Raw genomic sequence first — 19,307 nt, 5'->3', positions numbered from 1 at the left:
TAAGTCAAAATATAGAAATAAGGAAGGAGAGGCAAGCTGGAGAAGAGACTAAAAAATAAATTAAAAAAAAATCAGTTTGAGACACATTAAAGTGTCTGAAGTACTTATTAGATACCCAGGTAAAAATTTCCACAACTAGATAGAAATGCAAATCTAAAGACAAGGAAGGAAGCCAGAGTTAACATATTTGGAAATAACTGGCAAATAAAATATAGTTAAAGACATAAACCAAGGCTGGTACCTAGTATGTGCTGCAGGTCCTTCCATATTACCTCCAAATCATCTTCTTGTTATATCTGGAAATTGCGTGGGCCAATTTTAACTAGTATTCAACTATGGACAATATACTCAAATAATTACTCAAAGTCTCTTGCTTTTCACTAAAAATATTAAAAATTAAAGCTACTTTGGAAGCTATAGTTAAAAAGACATAATGATGTATGGTCTGATGGTATCTTTTATAACTCTAAATCCATACCTATGCTTACGCTCAAATTCACTTTAATTTTGAATTGCTTTGATCTTTATAATTTATCTCTAGATTACTTTGTTTCTATTACTTTGCAAATCTTACAACAGCTTTTGAAAAAAGCAATATAATTCTGACCTGAAGTAACGATAATGCTTTAATAATCTTCCTCTTAAAAGCAGAGGTTAAAGAAAAATCTCTCTGAAGGCATCTGAAATTAAGGTACTTTGCTCTTGATCAGTCATGCACATCAAGACCAATTTATCTCTCCAATTAGTTTTCTCAGTGCACATTCTATGAGATTGGACAGGCAGGCTGAATGCAAAGATTCCACATGGAGGTGTATTATAAGGGAGACTAAAGAAAGTTCCCAGATAGAAAGTAAACAACTGCTGTATGAATAAACTGAAAGAAAACATGATACTACCTAGCAGCCTCAGGAGCAAAGGGAAAGTGATCTTATATTAAAAGGAGAGGGATGGGAGGCTAAACAGGGCATGTGCTTCAGGAAAATGACTTTCCAAATCATCCTACAGAGCAGCATCTCAAGAGATAAGCATTTCATATCTCAACCCTTCCACCTGGGCCACAGTACAATATAATGGAAACGCAAAGGCCTCACTGTGCTCTAAGTATGGGTCACAGATTTAACCACTTCCCTTTTCTCCCTGTAGTCCCGCTATGCCACTCAGAATCTCAACTGAGCGCCCATCTCCCTCATCTTTTACTTATGCTGCTATAATATAAGTAGTCTGGCCAAAAGAAATGTAAGCCCGCTGCTAAAGACCTAGTACCTTCTCTAATGGATGGGACTCATAACATCCTACGGGCTTCAATTTCTGATCAGCCAGAATGGATTTTACCTTTTATGTATCCATTTATTTTTAAAATTCCCCTTGCACTTGTAAAGGCCTCCTGGCGTGGTCTACTTTCTTAGCAGCACAATACCAAAACCAGTTTTATTGTAAAATAAGAATAATCTTAAAAAGCCACAGATAGCATATTCCTAAACATGTACTCAAGTTGCAGAGATTTATTAAACAAGGTTTTGTTTTGTTTTTAAATGTTCTACGCCACTCTTCCCTCAAGGGCTTCTTCTGGAAGACACAAACTGTCCTCAGGGTATTAAGTAATTCAAATAAGTTAATTCCTAACTGTCTCACCTAACCATCTTCACCTTCACCCCATCTCAACAAAGGAATCCCCAAATCTTATGCACTCTAAAGCACTAAACTAATATTTACAAGGAAAGAGGACACACTGTAACAGCTTAAACAGGAGGAGAAAATGGTAACAGAGTATAATAAAGCAGTGATGGCCATAATAATCAATGCTGTTGCCTGACACTCAGACATTGTGTTGAGAACTTCACATATATCATCTCATTTAATCAGGAGGCATGATACCTTGACAGTGCTTTCCATGTTGAGTCAGATTCTTTTTTCTTTATTGAGGTATAATTTAAAAACAGTAAAATGCACAGGTCTTAAGTATTCAGTTCAATGAGTTTTAACAAGGGACTTCCCTGGTGGTCCAGCGGTTAAGAATCCTCCTTCCAGTGCAGGGGATGCGGGTTTGATCCCTGGTCAGGGAACTAAGATCCCACATGCCGCAGGGCAACTAAGCCCGCGAGCTTCAAATACTGAGCCCGAGTGCCACAACTACAGATCCCGCACGCTCTGGAACCCGTGCACCACAACTAGAGAGAAGACCAAGTGCTGCAGTGAAAGATCCTGAGTGCCACAACTAAGACCTGACACGGCCAGAAATAAATTTAAAAAAAGAAAGTAGACAAGCAACACCATCACCCCAGAAAGTTCTCCTTTCCAGTTAATACCTCTATCCTGACCACCTGAGGCAACCACCGTTCTAATTTCTACCACAATAGATCACTTTTGCCTTTTCTTGAATATCACATAAATGGAATCATTCAGTATATATTCTTTTGGACGCTATATTTTTAAGATTCATCCATGTTTTGCTGTACCAGTAGTTCTTTTCTTTTTATTGCTAAATAAATTTTTTTCTCTTGGATGTACACCTTGGAGTAGAACTGGGTCATAGGGCGAGGTATATGTTTAATTTTATAAGAAATTGACAAAGTGGTTGTATCATTTTATATACTCTTAGCAGCAATGTACTAGAGTTCTAAATGTTCCACATTCTTACCAATATTTTATCAGTATTTTTAATTACAGCCATTCTGATAGGCATGATACCTTGTAATTTTATAATGCATTTCCTTGATAACCAACAATGGTGAGCACCTCTTTATGTGTTTATTGGACATTCCAATATCTTCTTTTCTGAAGTATCTGTTCAAGGCTTTTGACCATGTTTTACATTAAAGTTGTCATTTTATACTTATATATTCTGGATTTGAGTCCTTTGCCAAACAAACAAACTGGAAATATTTTTTTTCCTATTTGTGGTTTGCCCTTTCATTTTTTTTTAAATGATGATGATTTTATTTTTATTTATTTATTTATTTTTGCCACACCACACAGCTTGCAGGATCTTAGTTCCCCAACCAGGGATCGAACCTGTGCCCACGGCAGTGAAAGCACGGAGTCCTAACCACTGGGCGGCTGGGGAATTTCCTGCCTTTTCATTTTTCTTAACACTGTCATCAGTGAGAAGAATTTTAAATTTTTGAAAAGGCCAATTTAGAATTTTTTCTCTTACAGTTAAGTGCCTATTGTGTCCTAGGAAATCTCTATCTACCCCAAAATTTCAAAGATATTCTTAGATGTTTTCTTCTAGATGTATAGTTTTAGCTCTTACATTTAGGTAAATGATCCATCTCAAATTAATGTTTATGTATGCTATGAGAATATTTCATGATTTTCCCCCCATTCAGACATCTAGATGTTCCAGCACCATTTGTTGAAAAGAGTTTCCTTTCCCCACTGAACTGCATTGGTACTTTTGTCAAAAACCAAATGACAAAATACATATAGATATATTTCTGGACTTTCTATTCTGTGATTTTGTTTTTAAAGCAAGTATCTCAAATTTAAATCTAAAAATAATAAAATTTAGAAGAATTTGGTGGTAGTATGCTAATAAAAAAAACCTTCAATGAAATATTGCAGCAAGCTATTGCTGGATCCTAAATTAAAGTTAGATAATACTATTCTAACTGATGTGTAAAGTGTCATACTAAGAACAATTACATCTATAGTAAATCATGGATATTTTTGGATTTAATATTTACGATTTCAATCATCTGTGCTATCTCTAAACATCCATGATTTATAAAGGAACAAATTTCAATCATTTGTGCTCTGAGGCTTGTGCACACATGTGAGTAACTTACCAAATGAATAACCCTAGTTGAATCTTCAGCATCCATATCTCAGCAAGGTTCACGACCCATTCTCATGTTCTCATTTCAGGAGTAAAATTATATGTTGTACTGGTATTTCTCAACCCATGGAGATTCACAATGGTTTTGGACCATATTAATCAAGAATGTCATTGGCTTACTATAATAATAATGTTAAAGAATACTTTTTATAATAAAAAGATGAATTTTAAAATGTGCAAAGGACTTGGATATTTATCCAAAGAAGATATACAATCCCACTCCTGGGCATATATCCAGAGAAAACCATAATTAGAAAAGATCCATGCACCCCAACGTTCATTGCAGCACTATTTACAATAGCCAAGACATGGAAGCAACCTAAATGTCCACTGACAGATGAATGGATAAAGAAGATGTGGTATATAAACACAGTGGAATATTATTCAGTCATAGAAAAGAATGAAATAATGCCATTTGCAGCAACATGGATTGACCTAGAGATTGTCATACTGAGTGAAGTAAGACAGAGAAAGACAAATATCATATAATATCGCTTATATGTGGAATCTAAAAAAAAATTGGTACAAATGAACTTATTTACAAAACAGAAATAGAGTCACAGACGTAGAAAACAAACTTATGGTTTCCAGGGGGGAACAGGGGGGAGGGACAAACTGGGAGATTGGGATTGAGATATATATACTGCTATATATAAAATAAATACCTAATAAGTACCTACTGTATAGCACAGCGAACTCTACTCAATACTCTGTAATGGCCTATATGGAAAATAATCTAAAAAAAAGTGGATATATGTAAAACTGATTCACTTTACTGTGCACCTGAAACTAACAACATTGTAAAGCAACTATACTCAATAAAAATTTTTAAAAATTTAAAAAAAGAAGATATACAAATGGCCAATAACCACATTAAAAGATGTTCAACATCATTAGTCATTAGGAAATGCAAATCAAAATCATGAGATGCCACTTCACACCTACTAGGACAACTATAGTCAAAACACAGACAATAACAACTGTTGGCACAGATGTACAGAAATTGTAACCCTCAAAAATTGCTGTAAATTTTTGGGAATTTTTTACATTGGGAATGTAAAATAGCACAGCCAACTTTGAAAAAGCTTGGCAGTCTCTCAAAAAGTTAAGCAGAGAATTACCATATGATCCATCATTTCCACTCCTAGGCATATACCCAAGAGAAGTGAAACCATGTGTCCACACAAAAGCTTGCACATGAATATTCACACCAGCATTATTCATAATAGCCAAAAAGTGGAACCAACCCAAATGCCCATCACCTGATGAATGGATAAACAAAATGTGGTATATCCATACAATGGATTACTACTCAGCCATAAAAAGAAAGGAAGTATTGATATCTGCTACCTTATGCTAAGTGAAAAGGCCACATAATATAATTCTAAATCTACAGAGACAGAAGGTAGATCTGTGTTGTCATGGATTTGGGGAGGGAGGAATGGGGAGTGACTGCTAATAGCTACAGGGTTTCTTTTGGGGGTAATAAAAATGTTCTAGAATCAGAGAGTGGTGATAATTACACAACCTTGTGAATATACTAAAAACCATTGAATTGTATACTTTAAAAGGGTGAATTATATTGTATATGAATTATTTTAATTAAAAAATACTTCTTGATGGTTGGATAATAAAAAAATGTGAGACACAAGAATGACTGAAACAGGATGCTATGGAATATTTAAAAAGTATGAAATATTTTCTACCGTAAAATTTTAAAAACCAACAATTTCTATAGTAGCTGAAAGATACATAATCTTTTTCTTGTTTGGTGACTAAAACAAAATGTTTATTGAACCAAAGCCATACCTAGGTAATGAAGAACAAGTCAAAAATCATGAAAACATGCTGTTCTAATTTTTTTACTATTACTATCACAGTTACTGTATACTGAATTCATTCAGTAGATTAAAAAAATCTGTAAAAGCAATCAATACTGATGAAACATCTAAAGCAAATTCATAGCCTGAAGAGATTTATGTGATCTTTTCTACTGCACTTCTAATGGCTTCCAGCTTTAACAAATTGCACAACTCTAGACCTACAGCCATTTCTGTTGTAGTTATGTGGAAAGTAGCCAAAATAGTTCCTGCTAAAACAGGTTTACAATTTGTCATTTTACTGGTAAGATTCATAGAACATTTGAAAATTTGCATAATAAATTTATAAGAATAAAAGAAGATTTAAATATATATATATATTTAAGTGTCACTGTTCATTAGGTTAAGTAAGTTATCATGACACATTGTTGAAGTCTGAGGAAGAAAACCCCTAAAGCCCTTTATGTTTGCTGGCTCCAGCGGAGAGAATCACAGATAGAGACTATAATAGGAGAGAGAGGGGGAGAGAGTATCTGTACCTACTTCATCACTTGCAAAAACAGCCACAAATTCCAGCGCTCTTCCAATTCATATAACACTAATGTTATTTAAGTGGGATATTATCCAAATTGTTGGAGCATAAAATTTCCCCCCTAAAACCTTAATTTTTATCCTGTTTGGTAACACCCAGCTTAAACTGCCTATCCACAAACAATAACGTAAGGTTACAGAGCCATTCTACTCAGTTGGATATTCTGATAGAGTTGAATTGTCAACTGGTTTTGATATTTAGGTAAGGGGAAAAGATATACAAATTTCTACCTATAAATAAAAATGATTTTTTTTCAGGCAAGGCTTTACTGGGGCTAAAAATGATTTTCAAATATTGCAGTATATACATTATTACATACTTATTAAATGTATATTTATATTTAATTAAATAACATATTCTACAGTTTTACTGACGTATACTTTATATATCACAAAATTTACCATTTTAAGTATACAGTTCAATGATTTTTACTAAATTTATACAGTTGTGCAACCACCACCATAAAAAGTTCCCTCATGCCTGTTTGAAGTCAATCTCCACTCCTACCCACAGCCCCAGGGAACCACTGATCTGCCTTTTGTGTCTATAGTTTTACCTATTTCATAAATTTCATATAAATGGAATCATACAATATGCTGTCTTTTTTTTTAAGGAAATATAATACACTCCTTGGCTGAACTGTAAGTATTGATGATAATTTATTTTTTTTAATATTTATTGAGTTTTTGGTTGTGCCAGGTCTTAGTTGTGGCAGGTGGGCTCCTTTAGTTGCGTCAGGTGGGCTCCTTAGTTGCGACTTGCCAGCTCCTTAGTTGTGGCATGCAAACTTTTAGTTGCAGCATGCGTATGGGATCTAGTTCCCTGGCCAGGGATTGAACCTGGGCCCCCTGCATTGGGAGCACAGAGTCTTAACCACTGCGCCACTAGGGCAGTCCCCAATATGTTGTCTTTTTTTTTTTTAATTTAATTTTTGGCTGTGTTGGGTCTTCGTTGCTGCACGTGGGCTTTCTCTAGTGGCAAGCTGGGGCTATTCTTTGTTGCAGTGCGCAGGCTTCACATTGCAGTGGCTTCTCTTTGTTGCAGAGCATGGGCTCTAGGCACACGGACTTCAGTAGTTGTGGCTCACAGGCTCTAGAGCGCAGGCTCAGTAGTTGTGGCACACGGGTTTAGTTGCTCCACGGCATGTGGGATCTTCCCGGACCAGGGCTCAAACCCATATCCCCTGCATTGGCAGGCGGATTCTTAACCACTGCGCCACCAAGGAAGTCCCCAATAGATTGTCTTTTGTGTCTTGTTTCTTGCACTTGGCATAAAGTATTTGAGGTTCATTTATGTTGTTGCATGTACTTATACTTCGTTCCTTTTTAGTGCTAAGAAGTGTTCCATTATGTGGATATATCACCATTTATTTATTCATTCACCTATCTTTGGACTGTTTCAAATTTTTTGCTATTGTGAATAATATTGCTATGAACACTTTCATACAAGTCTTTGTATAGGCATATGTTTTCATTGCTCTTGGGTAAATATCTAGGAATGGAATTGATGGATCATATGGTAAGTATATGTTTAACTACACAACTGTTTTCCAAAGTAGCTATACTATTTTAAATGCCTGGCAGCAATATATGCATTTTCTCTACATTCTTGCCAACACCTGATATTGTAAGTCTATGTGAGTATAGCCATTCTAGTGGATATAAAGTAGTATCACACTGTGGTTCTAATTTGTGTTTTCCCAATGACTAATGATGCTGAGTATCTTTTCATGTGCCTTCTTTGATAGCTAATTCATAAACCTTCTTTGATGAAGTGACTATTCAAGTCCTTTGTCCATGTTTTAATTGAGTTGTTTGTCCTATTATTACTGAGTTATAAAAGTTCTTTATAAGTTCTGGATACCAAACTTTAAGAGATAAATGACCTGCAGTCATTTGGCTTATCTTTCCATTTTGTTAATGATAACTTTTGAAGAGCAAACATTTTAAGAAGTCCAATCTATCAGGTTTTTTTTTTATTGATCATGCTTTTGAAGAAATCTTTGCCTAACTCAAGTTCTGTTTCCTTCTAGAATTTTTATAATTTTACCTCTTACATTTAGATCTTTGATCCATTTTGAGTTAATTTTTTATTTGGCATGAGGAGAGGGTCTAGGTTATTTGTTTGTTTTTCATATAGATGCCTGATTTTCCCAGCACCATTTGTTGAAAAGATTATCCTTTCCCCATTGAATTGCATTGGAACTCTTGTTGAAAATCAACTGACCAAAATTATGTGAGTTTATTTCAGGATTCTCTATTGCCTTTCATTGATCTACATTTCAACCTTCACGCCAATATTATATTATCTTAATTACCGTAGCTTTAAAAATGTCTTGAAATTGGGTAGTATAAGTCCCTCTAACCTTACTGTTCTTTCTCAAAACGGTTTTGGCTATTCTAGATCCTTTGCATTTCCATATAAATTTTAGAATGAGCTTGTCAGTTTTTTTGTTTTGTTTTTTGGGTTTTTTTTTTTTGTGGTACGTGGGCCTCTCACTGTTGTGGCCTCTGCCATTGTGGAGCACAGGCTCCAGACGCGCAGGCTCAGCGGCCATGGCTCACAGGCCCAGCCACTCTGCGGCATGTGGGATCTTCCCGGACCGGGGCATGAACTCGTGTCCCCTGCATCGGCAGGCAGACTCTCAACCACTGCGCCACCAGGGAAGCCCGAGCTTGTCAGTTTTTACAAACAAGTCTACTAGGATTTTAATAGGAATTGCATTTAATCTACAGATCAATTTGGAGAGACCTTAACAATAATTAGTCTTCTAATCCACAAACATGGTATATATCTCCATTTATTTAGGTCTTCTTTAATTTCTCTCAGAAGTATTTTGGAGTATTTCACTATATGTGTGTGTAGGTTTTTAAACTCAAAAGAAGCATCACTAAAAGCATCACAGATTATTTAGACAGATTCAATATGAAGGTTAATATATATTACATATCCAACAATTTAATTTTATAATTTGGGCAATGCCTGGGATTTCCGCTACCCTCCCCTCACCCATTGTGGCTCTGGCAGTAGTTTTGAAAACCAATGCACAATGTACACCATCAGAATTGTTACTGCTGAAACTGACAAAGGACTAATCTCCAAAATACACAAGCAGCTCATGCAGCTCAATATCAAAAAAAACAAGCAACCCAATCCAAAAATAGACATTTCTCCAAAGAAGATATACAGATTGCCAACAAACACATGAAAGGATGATCAGCATCACTAATCATTAGAGAAATGCAAATCAAAACTACAATGAGATATCATCTCACACTGGTCAGAATGGCCATCATCAAAAAATCTAGAGACAATAAATGCTGGAGAGGGTGTGGAGAAAAGGGAACACTCTTGCACTGCTGGTGGAAATGTAAATTGATACAGCCACTATGGAGAAGAGTACGGAGGTTCCTTAAAAAACTAAAAACAGAACTACCATACAACCCAGCAATCCCACTACTGGGCATATACCCTGCGAAAACCATAATTCAAAAAAAGTCACGTACCACAATGTTCACTGCAGCTCTATTTACAATAGCCAGGACATGGAAGCAACCTAAGTGTCCATCGACAGATGAATGGGTAAAAAAGATGTGGCACATATATACAATGGACTATTACTCAGCCATAAAAAGGAACGAAATTGAGTTATTTGTAGTGAGGTGGATGGACCTAGAGTCTGTCACAGAGTGAAGTAAGTCAGCAAGAGAAAAACAAATACTGTATGCTAACACATATATATGGAATCTAAAAAAAAATGGTTCTGAAGAACCTAGGGGCAGAACAGGAATAAAAATGCAGACGTAGAGAATGGACTTGAGGACACGGGGAGGGGGAAGGGTAAGCTGCGATGAAGTGAGAGAGTGGCATGGACATATACACGCTACCAAATGTAAAATACATAGCTAGTGGGAAGCAGCTGCATAGCACAGGGAGATCAGCTCTGTGCTTTGCAACCACCTACAGGGATGGGATAGGGAGGGTGGGAGGGAGATGCAAGAGGGAGGGGATATGGGGATATATATATATGTATATGTATAGCTGATTCACTTTGTTATAAAGCAGAAACTAACACACCATTGTAAAGTAATTATACTCCAATAAAGATGTTAAAAAAAAAAAAGAATTGTTACTGCTGAGAATACATTTTACGTAAGAGGGTTTTTAAAGCAGAAAAGAACAACCACAGGGAACAGACAATCCCGATTTTGTTATTTTGAGTGGGAATTAAATAAATTTTTTAGATATCAATGGTGTATTTAATTTGAATAGTTCTGATTAATAACTGCTGCTTATCTTCTCACACAAGGAACAGATTTCCACCCCATCCTGGGTACTAACAATAACAACCACTTCTGTAAAGCTTACTACGTGTTAGGTACTCTTCTAAGCACTTTAAAGATATGCACTCATTTAATCTTAATAACAACTCTAAGAGGTAGGGAATATTATCCCCAGCTTACACATGAGGAAACTCAAGTCTAGAGAAGTTAAGTAACTTGTCCAAGGTAATACAGCTAGGAAGTAGTGGAGCCAGAATTCAAATGTAGGCAGTTTAGTTGCTGAATCTGTTCTCTTAACCACTCTGCAGCAAGAGAGAGCAGAGCATTTCATATACAAGTATTTTTAGACCTCTGCTTCCAGTAATGGAAGACTGGGTAACTCAGATGAACCCTCCCAGACAGCTAGAAAAGCTGTCGATTTTAAAAAATTGAATCAAATGCATCAGATAATTAACAAAGGGTAGAGAATTACCAGGCCACAGTCTAAAGATGGCAGAAAGCAGAGAAGTAAGCCACACCTGGGGCTTCTTTCACTATAGGGACATTTGACAATTCTGGAAAAGATAGCTAGGAGGCTGTTCAGTATTTTTGCCAGTTTCATAATAAGGCTACTGGAACAAAAGTTGAAGTCCAAGTCCTGTCAAGAGTGAAAGCCTGGCAAAACCCTCAGGATTGGACTGGGACTCTGAAAGCTGCATCTTAGGAATAAGGGTGAACCAGAAATAAACTGAAACTTTCATGGACTGCAGTCCAGTTTCAAGTCATCCGGGTAGACCAGAAAATTTCAATCCCTGAAACTGAATTAAGGTGATCCTGTCCTATCAATGCTTCTTCCAGGCATCTAAGGGCAAGGAAAATCCTCTATGAAGGAATATAATATTATCTGAGATTTTAAGCTATTTCTACAATTTTTCAAATAAAATATCTGGCACATAGTGAAAGAAAATCAGGCATAAGAGAAAAGACGATATGAACATGATGCAGCAGAAAAAAACAGATGTTAAAAACAGAAACAGGGACGTTCTAGATATTGGGATTATCAGAGAAAGACTTTAAGATAACTACTTTATTTTCAAGAGATAACAGATTATATTTAAACTTTTGGCAGAGAATTCAAACCTATAAATAATACGAGAGATGTGAAAAATAAATAGAAATTCAAGAATTAAAAAATGTTTCAAAGGGGTGAAATCACACAGTGTATGTTCTCTGGCCACAATGCAATTACGTCAGAAATCATTGATAAAAAGATAATTTTCATATGTTTTAAAATTAAGAAATACACATCTAAATGGAATAAATATACCTCTAAATCAAAGAGGAAGTAATAGTGGAAATTAGAAAATATTTTTGAACTAAATTATAAAAAAAATAATGCTATAGTATGCAGTTAAAATTGTACTTAGAGAGAGGTTTATAGACTTAAATGGATATGTTAGAAGAAGAAACATTAAAAATTAATGAGTTAAATGCCTTATAAGAAGATACAAGAGGGACTTCCCTGGTGGTTCAGTGGTTAAGAATCCGCCTGCCAGAGCAGGGGACACAGGTTCGTGCCCTGGTCCAGGAAGATCCCATATGCCACAGAGCAACTAAGCCCGTGTGCCACAACTACTGAGCCTGTGCTCTAGGGCCTGCGAGCCACAACTACTGAGCCCACGTGCCACAGCTACTGAAGCCCGTGCACCTAGAGCCTGTGCTCTGCAACAAGAGAAGCCACTGCAATGAGAAGCCCGCACACCGCAACGAAGAGTAGCCCCCACTCGCCAAACCAGAGAAAACCCGCACGCAGCAACGAAGACCCAACACAGCCAAAAATAATTAATTAAAAAAAAAAAGAAGATACAAGAATTAAAAAAAATAATATGGGGCCAAAGAAAGTTGAAAGAAGGCTGTAAAGAGCAGAAATGAATGAACCAGAAAACAAACAGTAGAGAAGATCAACAAAGCCAGAGGTTGGTTCTTCACAAAGACTAATAAAATTGATAAATCCCTGAGGAATCCAATAGAGGGGCAAAAAGAAAGGTAGCCAGTGTTATGAATTAAAAAATGGATGTTACAACTGATTCTGCACATATTAACAAGCTAATAAAAGGCTTTTATGAAATCTTTATGCCAATAAATTTGAAATTTTTGATGTAATAAATTCCTAGAAAAATACAACTTACCAAAAGCTAACACAAGAAGAAAACAAGAAATGTGAATAGTTATGGAATGGTTAAAAAAACTGAATTTGTAATTAAACTATTAAAGATATGAAATTTGTAATGAAAATTCTTCTCACAAAGAAAAATCCAAAATCAGACAGCTTTATCAGCAAATTCTTCCAATCACTGAAGGCAGAAATAATTCTAATTTTTACACAAATTATTCCAGAGAATGATAAAAGAGAGACAATTCCTTAACCTGTTTTATAAAGCCAGCAAGAAAGGAAAAGTATAGACTAAAAATATAAGAAAAGAAGGAAAAACATAATTAATAAACATAATTAATGTCAGAATGGTGGTTAAGTTTAGGCAGGAGGGAAGAAGTTGTAATTGGGAAAGGGCAGGTGGGTTTCTGGGGGCTGACAATGTTGTTTCTTGACCTCAGTGGTAGTTTCCACTCATGCTTTATAATAAATCATTAAGATACACATTTCTGTTTTTTACACTTTGCTGTATATATATTACAATTCACACTAAAATTTTTATTGAAATTTATGGGACCAGTTTCACTTAATGAGAGAATGGCATAAATATTTGTTGACTCTCATCCTTAGATTTCAGTAATATTCTTGACTCTGTCTTTACTTACTCTAACAGACTTACAACTTGCATTTCTTGGATATTATTTTTTAGAGGTTAATCCTTTAATGTTTACTAGTTTCCAAATTCCACTAACATATTATACTGGAATCAACAGTTACAATTACTCTTTTAAATAAAGGCATATTCTTGAATACTCTATACTCCCTAACTTGGGGCATTGTTTTTAAAATCCAAAATTTCATCTTGGGTTATAACACACAAAGATTAACCAATGATCTGTATGTCTGCAAGGTGTACAATATTAAGACAAATGAGATGAGTACAGTTCATCTGGGACTAAATAAACATCAACTCAGCAGTTTTTCTGGGAACTTTCACATCTGTTTCCTAACACTGATTATTTTAATCTATTTGTCTTCAGTCTTTGTCTACCCAGCCCTCATTCAAAAGCATCTGTCTAGATGTAAATAGCTTTTATAGTAACAGGATATTTGATTTAATGATCTGAAATATGAATGATCTTTTATTAGGACCAAGCCATTTTATTTCTTCTCTATAACCATAGTAAAAGGAACAGCTAAGTGAACATATTGTACATCAAATTTTATTTTGACAGCAATTATAAAGCCTATACTGAAATACTGCTCCTATCCACCTTTCTAAATTCTTTTTAACATCCCCTTTAGGGTAAACACTAAGCATCAAAATATAGCAGACTAAAACAATTCTGCCTCAAATTATGGAGACCCAAACTTTGGTCTATACACTGTTACCAATTTGATTAACTTAAATAAAAGTAGTATTTCTATCATAAAGTTTCTTACTTTTGGAACATGAGGATTAAATTCCACAGCTCTATGAATTGCTTCCACAGCATTAATTTCTGCTGTGCTTAACCCTCTTCTGGAGGCTGTTTCTGGAGAAAATCTGTAAGAAAACCACAAAATGAAGAAATAAATATTTAAATAAATAAGTATTTTAATCAATTAATTAACTGAGATCGTAATCTAGCCCCTAAATCAGAGGTTTCTGGTGATGGCTAAAGTCAAAGCCAAATGGCTACTAAACATAAAAGTAAAGCCTTTGGTTCAACATATAAAGGAAGGCAGCACAAGAAATGGAAATATTCAAGTTAAGGTGAAGAAAGCCTTCAGAAGTCCATTAAAGGCACACTTTGGGCAAAGTAATAAAATAAGAAATGCCACACAGGGACATCTAGAGAATCTCATGAAATAGAAGTACATTCTTATCAAATTTTCACTGTTCACAGACTGTGAACAGTCCATTCTAATTCATATCAAGCCACAGTAATCTAAGGTGAAAGAAAGCAGTTGCCTTTGGTTGGTTTCTGAATAACTTACCTGTGGAATAAAGAGAAATTCATTAAGGACAGCCAAAAATACAAGGAAATCAGAATAACTCAGAATTATAATCTCAAAACAGGTAACATGAAACCTATTTCCCTACCACGTATCTTACCATTACCACCGTAGCTACTATGTACTGGATATACTTTCTATCTAGCATTGCTTTGGGCATTTAACACATATAATCCTCACACAACCACCCTACAGTATTATTATTCTCATTTTACAGATAACAAAGAAACTCAAACTCATTAACTTGACCAAAGTTCCACAGCTGGTATGCTGTAGACTTTGAATTTGAATCAAGTTTACTTAGCTCTAAAAACCTTGCTCTTTCCACTACACATAGTAAGAAGCTTCTAAGCCCCATAAGATCAAGGGTTATTCAGCAGGAAGTAGGGGAAAAAAAAGCATTGTTTAAAGTCAGTGGATGAAAAACAATATTGAGTTTAGCAGTCTTTCTAAACTATTATAGTTTTCATAACTACTTACTTATCTGAAACAGTCCTTGTCTTCAATAGTGCTGCTGTATAACAGATGGCTGCTGACTTTGGAAGGCTTATATCTATAATAATAATTTTTAATTTAGGTAAGAATCACAAAAATATCTTAAGACAATTTCTAATAAGACTAATTCATAGTTCAAATTCAACGGATATAATATAGTAGTAAAAGCACATGGACATATAATTGGAAAACCTGAGTCTGAATCTTGATTCTACTATTTACCAGCTATGCATCCTTGAACTAGCACAACTTCTTTAACCTCAGTTTTCCCAAAATAGAGAAATGGTACTTTTCTAGCAGAGATTAAATTAAACCATGTCTGTGAAAGCCCTCATACAATGGTAAAAAGTACTCAACAAATGCTTATAAGAAGCTGCTTATAATAATACTATCCAAGGAAAAAGCCATTGTATAGATAGAACTATGTAAAAACTCCACCTATTCACAGAGAAAAACTAAGATTAAGAAAAAAAAAATTAACAGGACTTCCTTGGTGGCCCAGTGGGTAAGGCTCCGCACTCCCAATGCAGGGGGCCTGGGTTCAATCCCTGGTTGGGGAACTAGATCCCACAAGTTTGCCACAACTAAGAGTGCACGTGCTGCAACTAAGAAGCCCACATGCCACAACTAAAGATCCTGCGTGACACAATGCAGATCCCACATGCCGCGACTAAGACCCGGCACAGCCTAAATAAATAAATGTTAAAAAAATTAATAATAGTTAAGTCCAGGTGATATAATCATGGGTGGTTTTCATTTTTTTCTTCTTCCGATGTTTTTGCATTTTCTAAATTTTCTTAAATGATGATTTTTTATAAAATAAAAAGAAATTAAGAACTACAATGAAATTAATTATATGAGTTCTTTCTTAAAGAATGACCAAAATAATGTTATTGGCAGAGTAAGACTACAGAACTCTCTTTCCAGATTCCAGAGTTATACCAGCAAATGGAGAACTAAAGAAGTAAACTTGCTTTTAACTTTTTCAGGATTCTAGAAGGGTAAAAACTGGGACTCATAAAAATAACTGAAAACACAGAAGCATATCCAAGTTGCTAGTTTTATTTTATTTTTAATGAATAGGTCCTATCTGATTTTTCATATTCAGTCCCTAAGCTTGTTCATCATAAGTATCATAAGCAGGCCATGCATCTGATAAGTAACATATGGAAAGAATTTCTCACAAATTTCTCCATGAGCCTATACTACTCTAAAGCACTTCCTAAGAATTCCAGATGTTTAAAAGAAATAAACTTCTCTTTCCAAGTGTAACAAATTTCAAACTTTCCAAGTCATGGAGATTCCCAAGCTAATGGGTAGGAGCTTACAACAGGAGAGTGTGAATAAGTGACTTAAATGTGTTCTAATACAGTGAAAGATATGACCAGAAATATTATGCTAGTTAGGATGTTTCCAGCTTGGGGTTAAAAGCTGATGCGTCACTCAGAATGAGGAGAAAGGCTATGCTTCTCAAAAATTCTCCCAACTCCATTTGTGGTAAACTGGAACTGTTATCGTATAATAATAAAAATAGCCAACATATATTGACTTCTTACTTACTGTTGGGAGACTAGTAAACAAACAAATGGAATACCTAAGTTTAAGTTCAAGCTTGCCACTTACTGGCTAGAAGACCTTACCCAATCACTTAACCTTCTTCTACTCCAGTTTTCTTATTTACTAACCGGAAACAGTAAAAATATTGTACTTGTCCTACCACCTCACAAGATTGTTATAAGGATCAGATGAGATAATAAATTATACTTTGTAACTAAAAAGCATCGTAAAATGTTATTCTGAGTTACTCTTATATATACTCTAAGCAACTTCTGTTAGCCTTCCCTGCCATTCCAAAACAAATGAAGTGCATAGCACCCCATACTTTTCTATTACCTCACCTAACACGCTATGCCTCAATATAACTACTATTCATTTGTCTGTATGTTCCACTAAACGGTAAATTCTACGAGGGCTAAGTCCATGTCTTCTTATTCACCACTGTATTCCAAGCGCCTCACTCACATTAGGCGCTCAATAAAAAAATGAATATATCTTGAGAGAAGGAAAGTTCCTCCTTGCAGACTTTTGCTACCAAAAGTACTGATAAAGAAGATACTTAATAGCAACTTACATCCACAGATACTAGATACTGGCTGGTAAGAATGCAAAGAGAAAATCACAGAAATACCAGAGTAGGATCACATTTATGATTACTTAATAGAAAAAAAATACTTTAACCATGCTATTAACTAAGAGAATTATCACTCACCATCATATTTTGCTAGAACTGCTTGGACATCTGCATAGGCCTGTAATTCTAAAAGTGATTCTAGGAGATTTTCATGGATGTTCAACATGGTAAGAGGGGGAAATTCTTTCATCAACTGTATATTAAAAAGAAAAAAGATTAAAATTATACAAAAGGAACTCAGAGCTGAATCAAATTCACTGAGGTAGAAATTCTTTTGTTTCTTAAAACTGTGGAGACTCAACCTCTAAGAAATCTATGTATATTAAATAAATATCTTGTTATAAAACTATCAATTAAAAAAAACAGTGATTCTGGGGAATTTCTTGACGGTCCAGTGGTTAGGATTTGTCACTTTCTCTGCTGGGGCCCGGGGTTTGATCCCTGGTCAAGGAACTAAGACCCCACAAGCTGGGCAGCATGGCCAATCAATCAATCAACGTTAAAAAAAAAAAAAAAAAGGAAAACACATAGTGATTCTGCATTAACTTAACTGGCAACTTAAAACACATTCTGTTTTTGAAGGAATAAAGATAAAGGTTGAGTCATCAAATTTACTTACATCTCTCATTATTTTTACTGCTTCTCTTATTCTTCCTAATTTTCTTGCACACATTGCCAGTCTTCTTTTAATATACACCAGTACATTGGTATCTCTCCCTATTTAGAAAAACAACAAATGACACAAAACTATCACTTTTATATTATGACCTGCTACTTCATTAACATATTACCTGTTAATTTTATTTGCTTACCTTGGGAGGTTCAATTAAAATTAAATTGTGTCAGAATGGAAGAATATTAATAATAGTTGAATTTGGGTGATGAACAATGAACGAAGGTTCATTATACTGCTCTATTTTTATAGATGTTTGAAGTTTTTTATATTAAAAGCTTAAAAAATATATATAGAGAGAATTACTTTTGCCTCTAACATTAAGTAATCGGAGTACAGTATATATAAAGTAATTTGTGTATACTTGGCAAGTAGATTTTACTATTAAAAGACATACATTAATAAGAAGAAATAACATTATTAAGTTTCTGCATAAACAATCTACTATTTTAATATTCTCTATTATCTTAGCTGACAAACAAAAGATATTCAAAACAAAATTTCCATGCTAGCATAAATTTTTGGTCAACAGCAAGTAACTAACAAACTACAAAACTACTTCTAGAAAGGGCTAACAAATATTTCTGGAACTATCTCATAACTATATCTGAGATTATACAAGGACAAATGGCATGACTTTTTTACAGATGTAGTTTCATTAGTTCCAGACTGCAAAATTACATATTCCCACAGTTGTGTGTTATAACAACACGCATTAACGAAACATACTATATACATCAATATTTAGTTTAGAGAGAAAACATTATTCTAATTTTAATTTACACAAACAAAAGATTTAGAACTTAACTCCAGGAGATAATGCATTATATAAACATATTTCAATTTATTGCCCATTATCTGCCAAAATCATGAAACTAAAGCCCTCTGGCCACACAAAATAGCAGGAAGCAGCAGCATTACAGATTCTAACATCTTTGGTAAAAGTGTCTCGATCACAACTGGGAGAGTATGCCTGAGAGTAGAAAGAAAGGACCTCAGTTGCTACGGCCCATATGGTCTCAAACACATCATGGAGAAAAAACCACCAAAGAAATAGTCAATATCAAGTGTAAGGCTGGTTTTGTGCTGAAGGGCCACTCCCTGGCACTATATGGAGATATATACTGTCTGAAGAGCAAACCAAATGATATACCTCTACTATTGCTTGGGTAAGGGTGAGGATAACGGTAATAGCTACTTATTATCACTAGAAGGTTCTCTTGAATCTTGAATACTTTTGAGTTGTGTTTCTCCAATGACCAGCCCAATTCTCACATGAAATAAAT

The 19,307-nt window shown here is 35.0% G+C and overlaps 1 protein-coding gene across 12 annotated transcripts in view; it reads right to left on the bottom strand.

Moving 5' to 3' along the window:
* ST7L (suppression of tumorigenicity 7 like) overlaps positions 1-19,307 on the bottom strand; it is a 154,032-nt gene that overhangs the window by 103,665 nt on the left and 31,060 nt on the right. For all 12 annotated transcript variants that reach the window (XM_029228660.1, XM_029228653.1, XM_029228658.1 and 9 more), the window contains 4 exons: positions 17,968-18,065; positions 17,427-17,541; positions 15,143-15,215; positions 14,108-14,210 (listed from right to left, as the gene is read on the bottom strand). In XM_029228660.1, coding sequence (XP_029084493.1) covers positions 14,108-14,210; positions 15,143-15,215; positions 17,427-17,541; positions 17,968-18,065 — 389 coding nt within the window. The remainder of the gene's footprint in view (positions 1-14,107; positions 14,211-15,142; positions 15,216-17,426; positions 17,542-17,967; positions 18,066-19,307) is intronic.

This window comes from Monodon monoceros, unplaced genomic scaffold (assembly GCF_005190385.1).
Source record: "Monodon monoceros isolate NGI ecotype Baffin Bay Population unplaced genomic scaffold, NGI_Narwhal_1 Super_Scaffold_18, whole genome shotgun sequence".
NCBI classification, from domain to species: Eukaryota; Metazoa; Chordata; class Mammalia; order Artiodactyla; family Monodontidae; genus Monodon; species Monodon monoceros.
The sequence above is the reverse complement of the archived record's forward strand: the minus strand, read 5'-3'. Positions and strand labels throughout refer to the sequence as shown.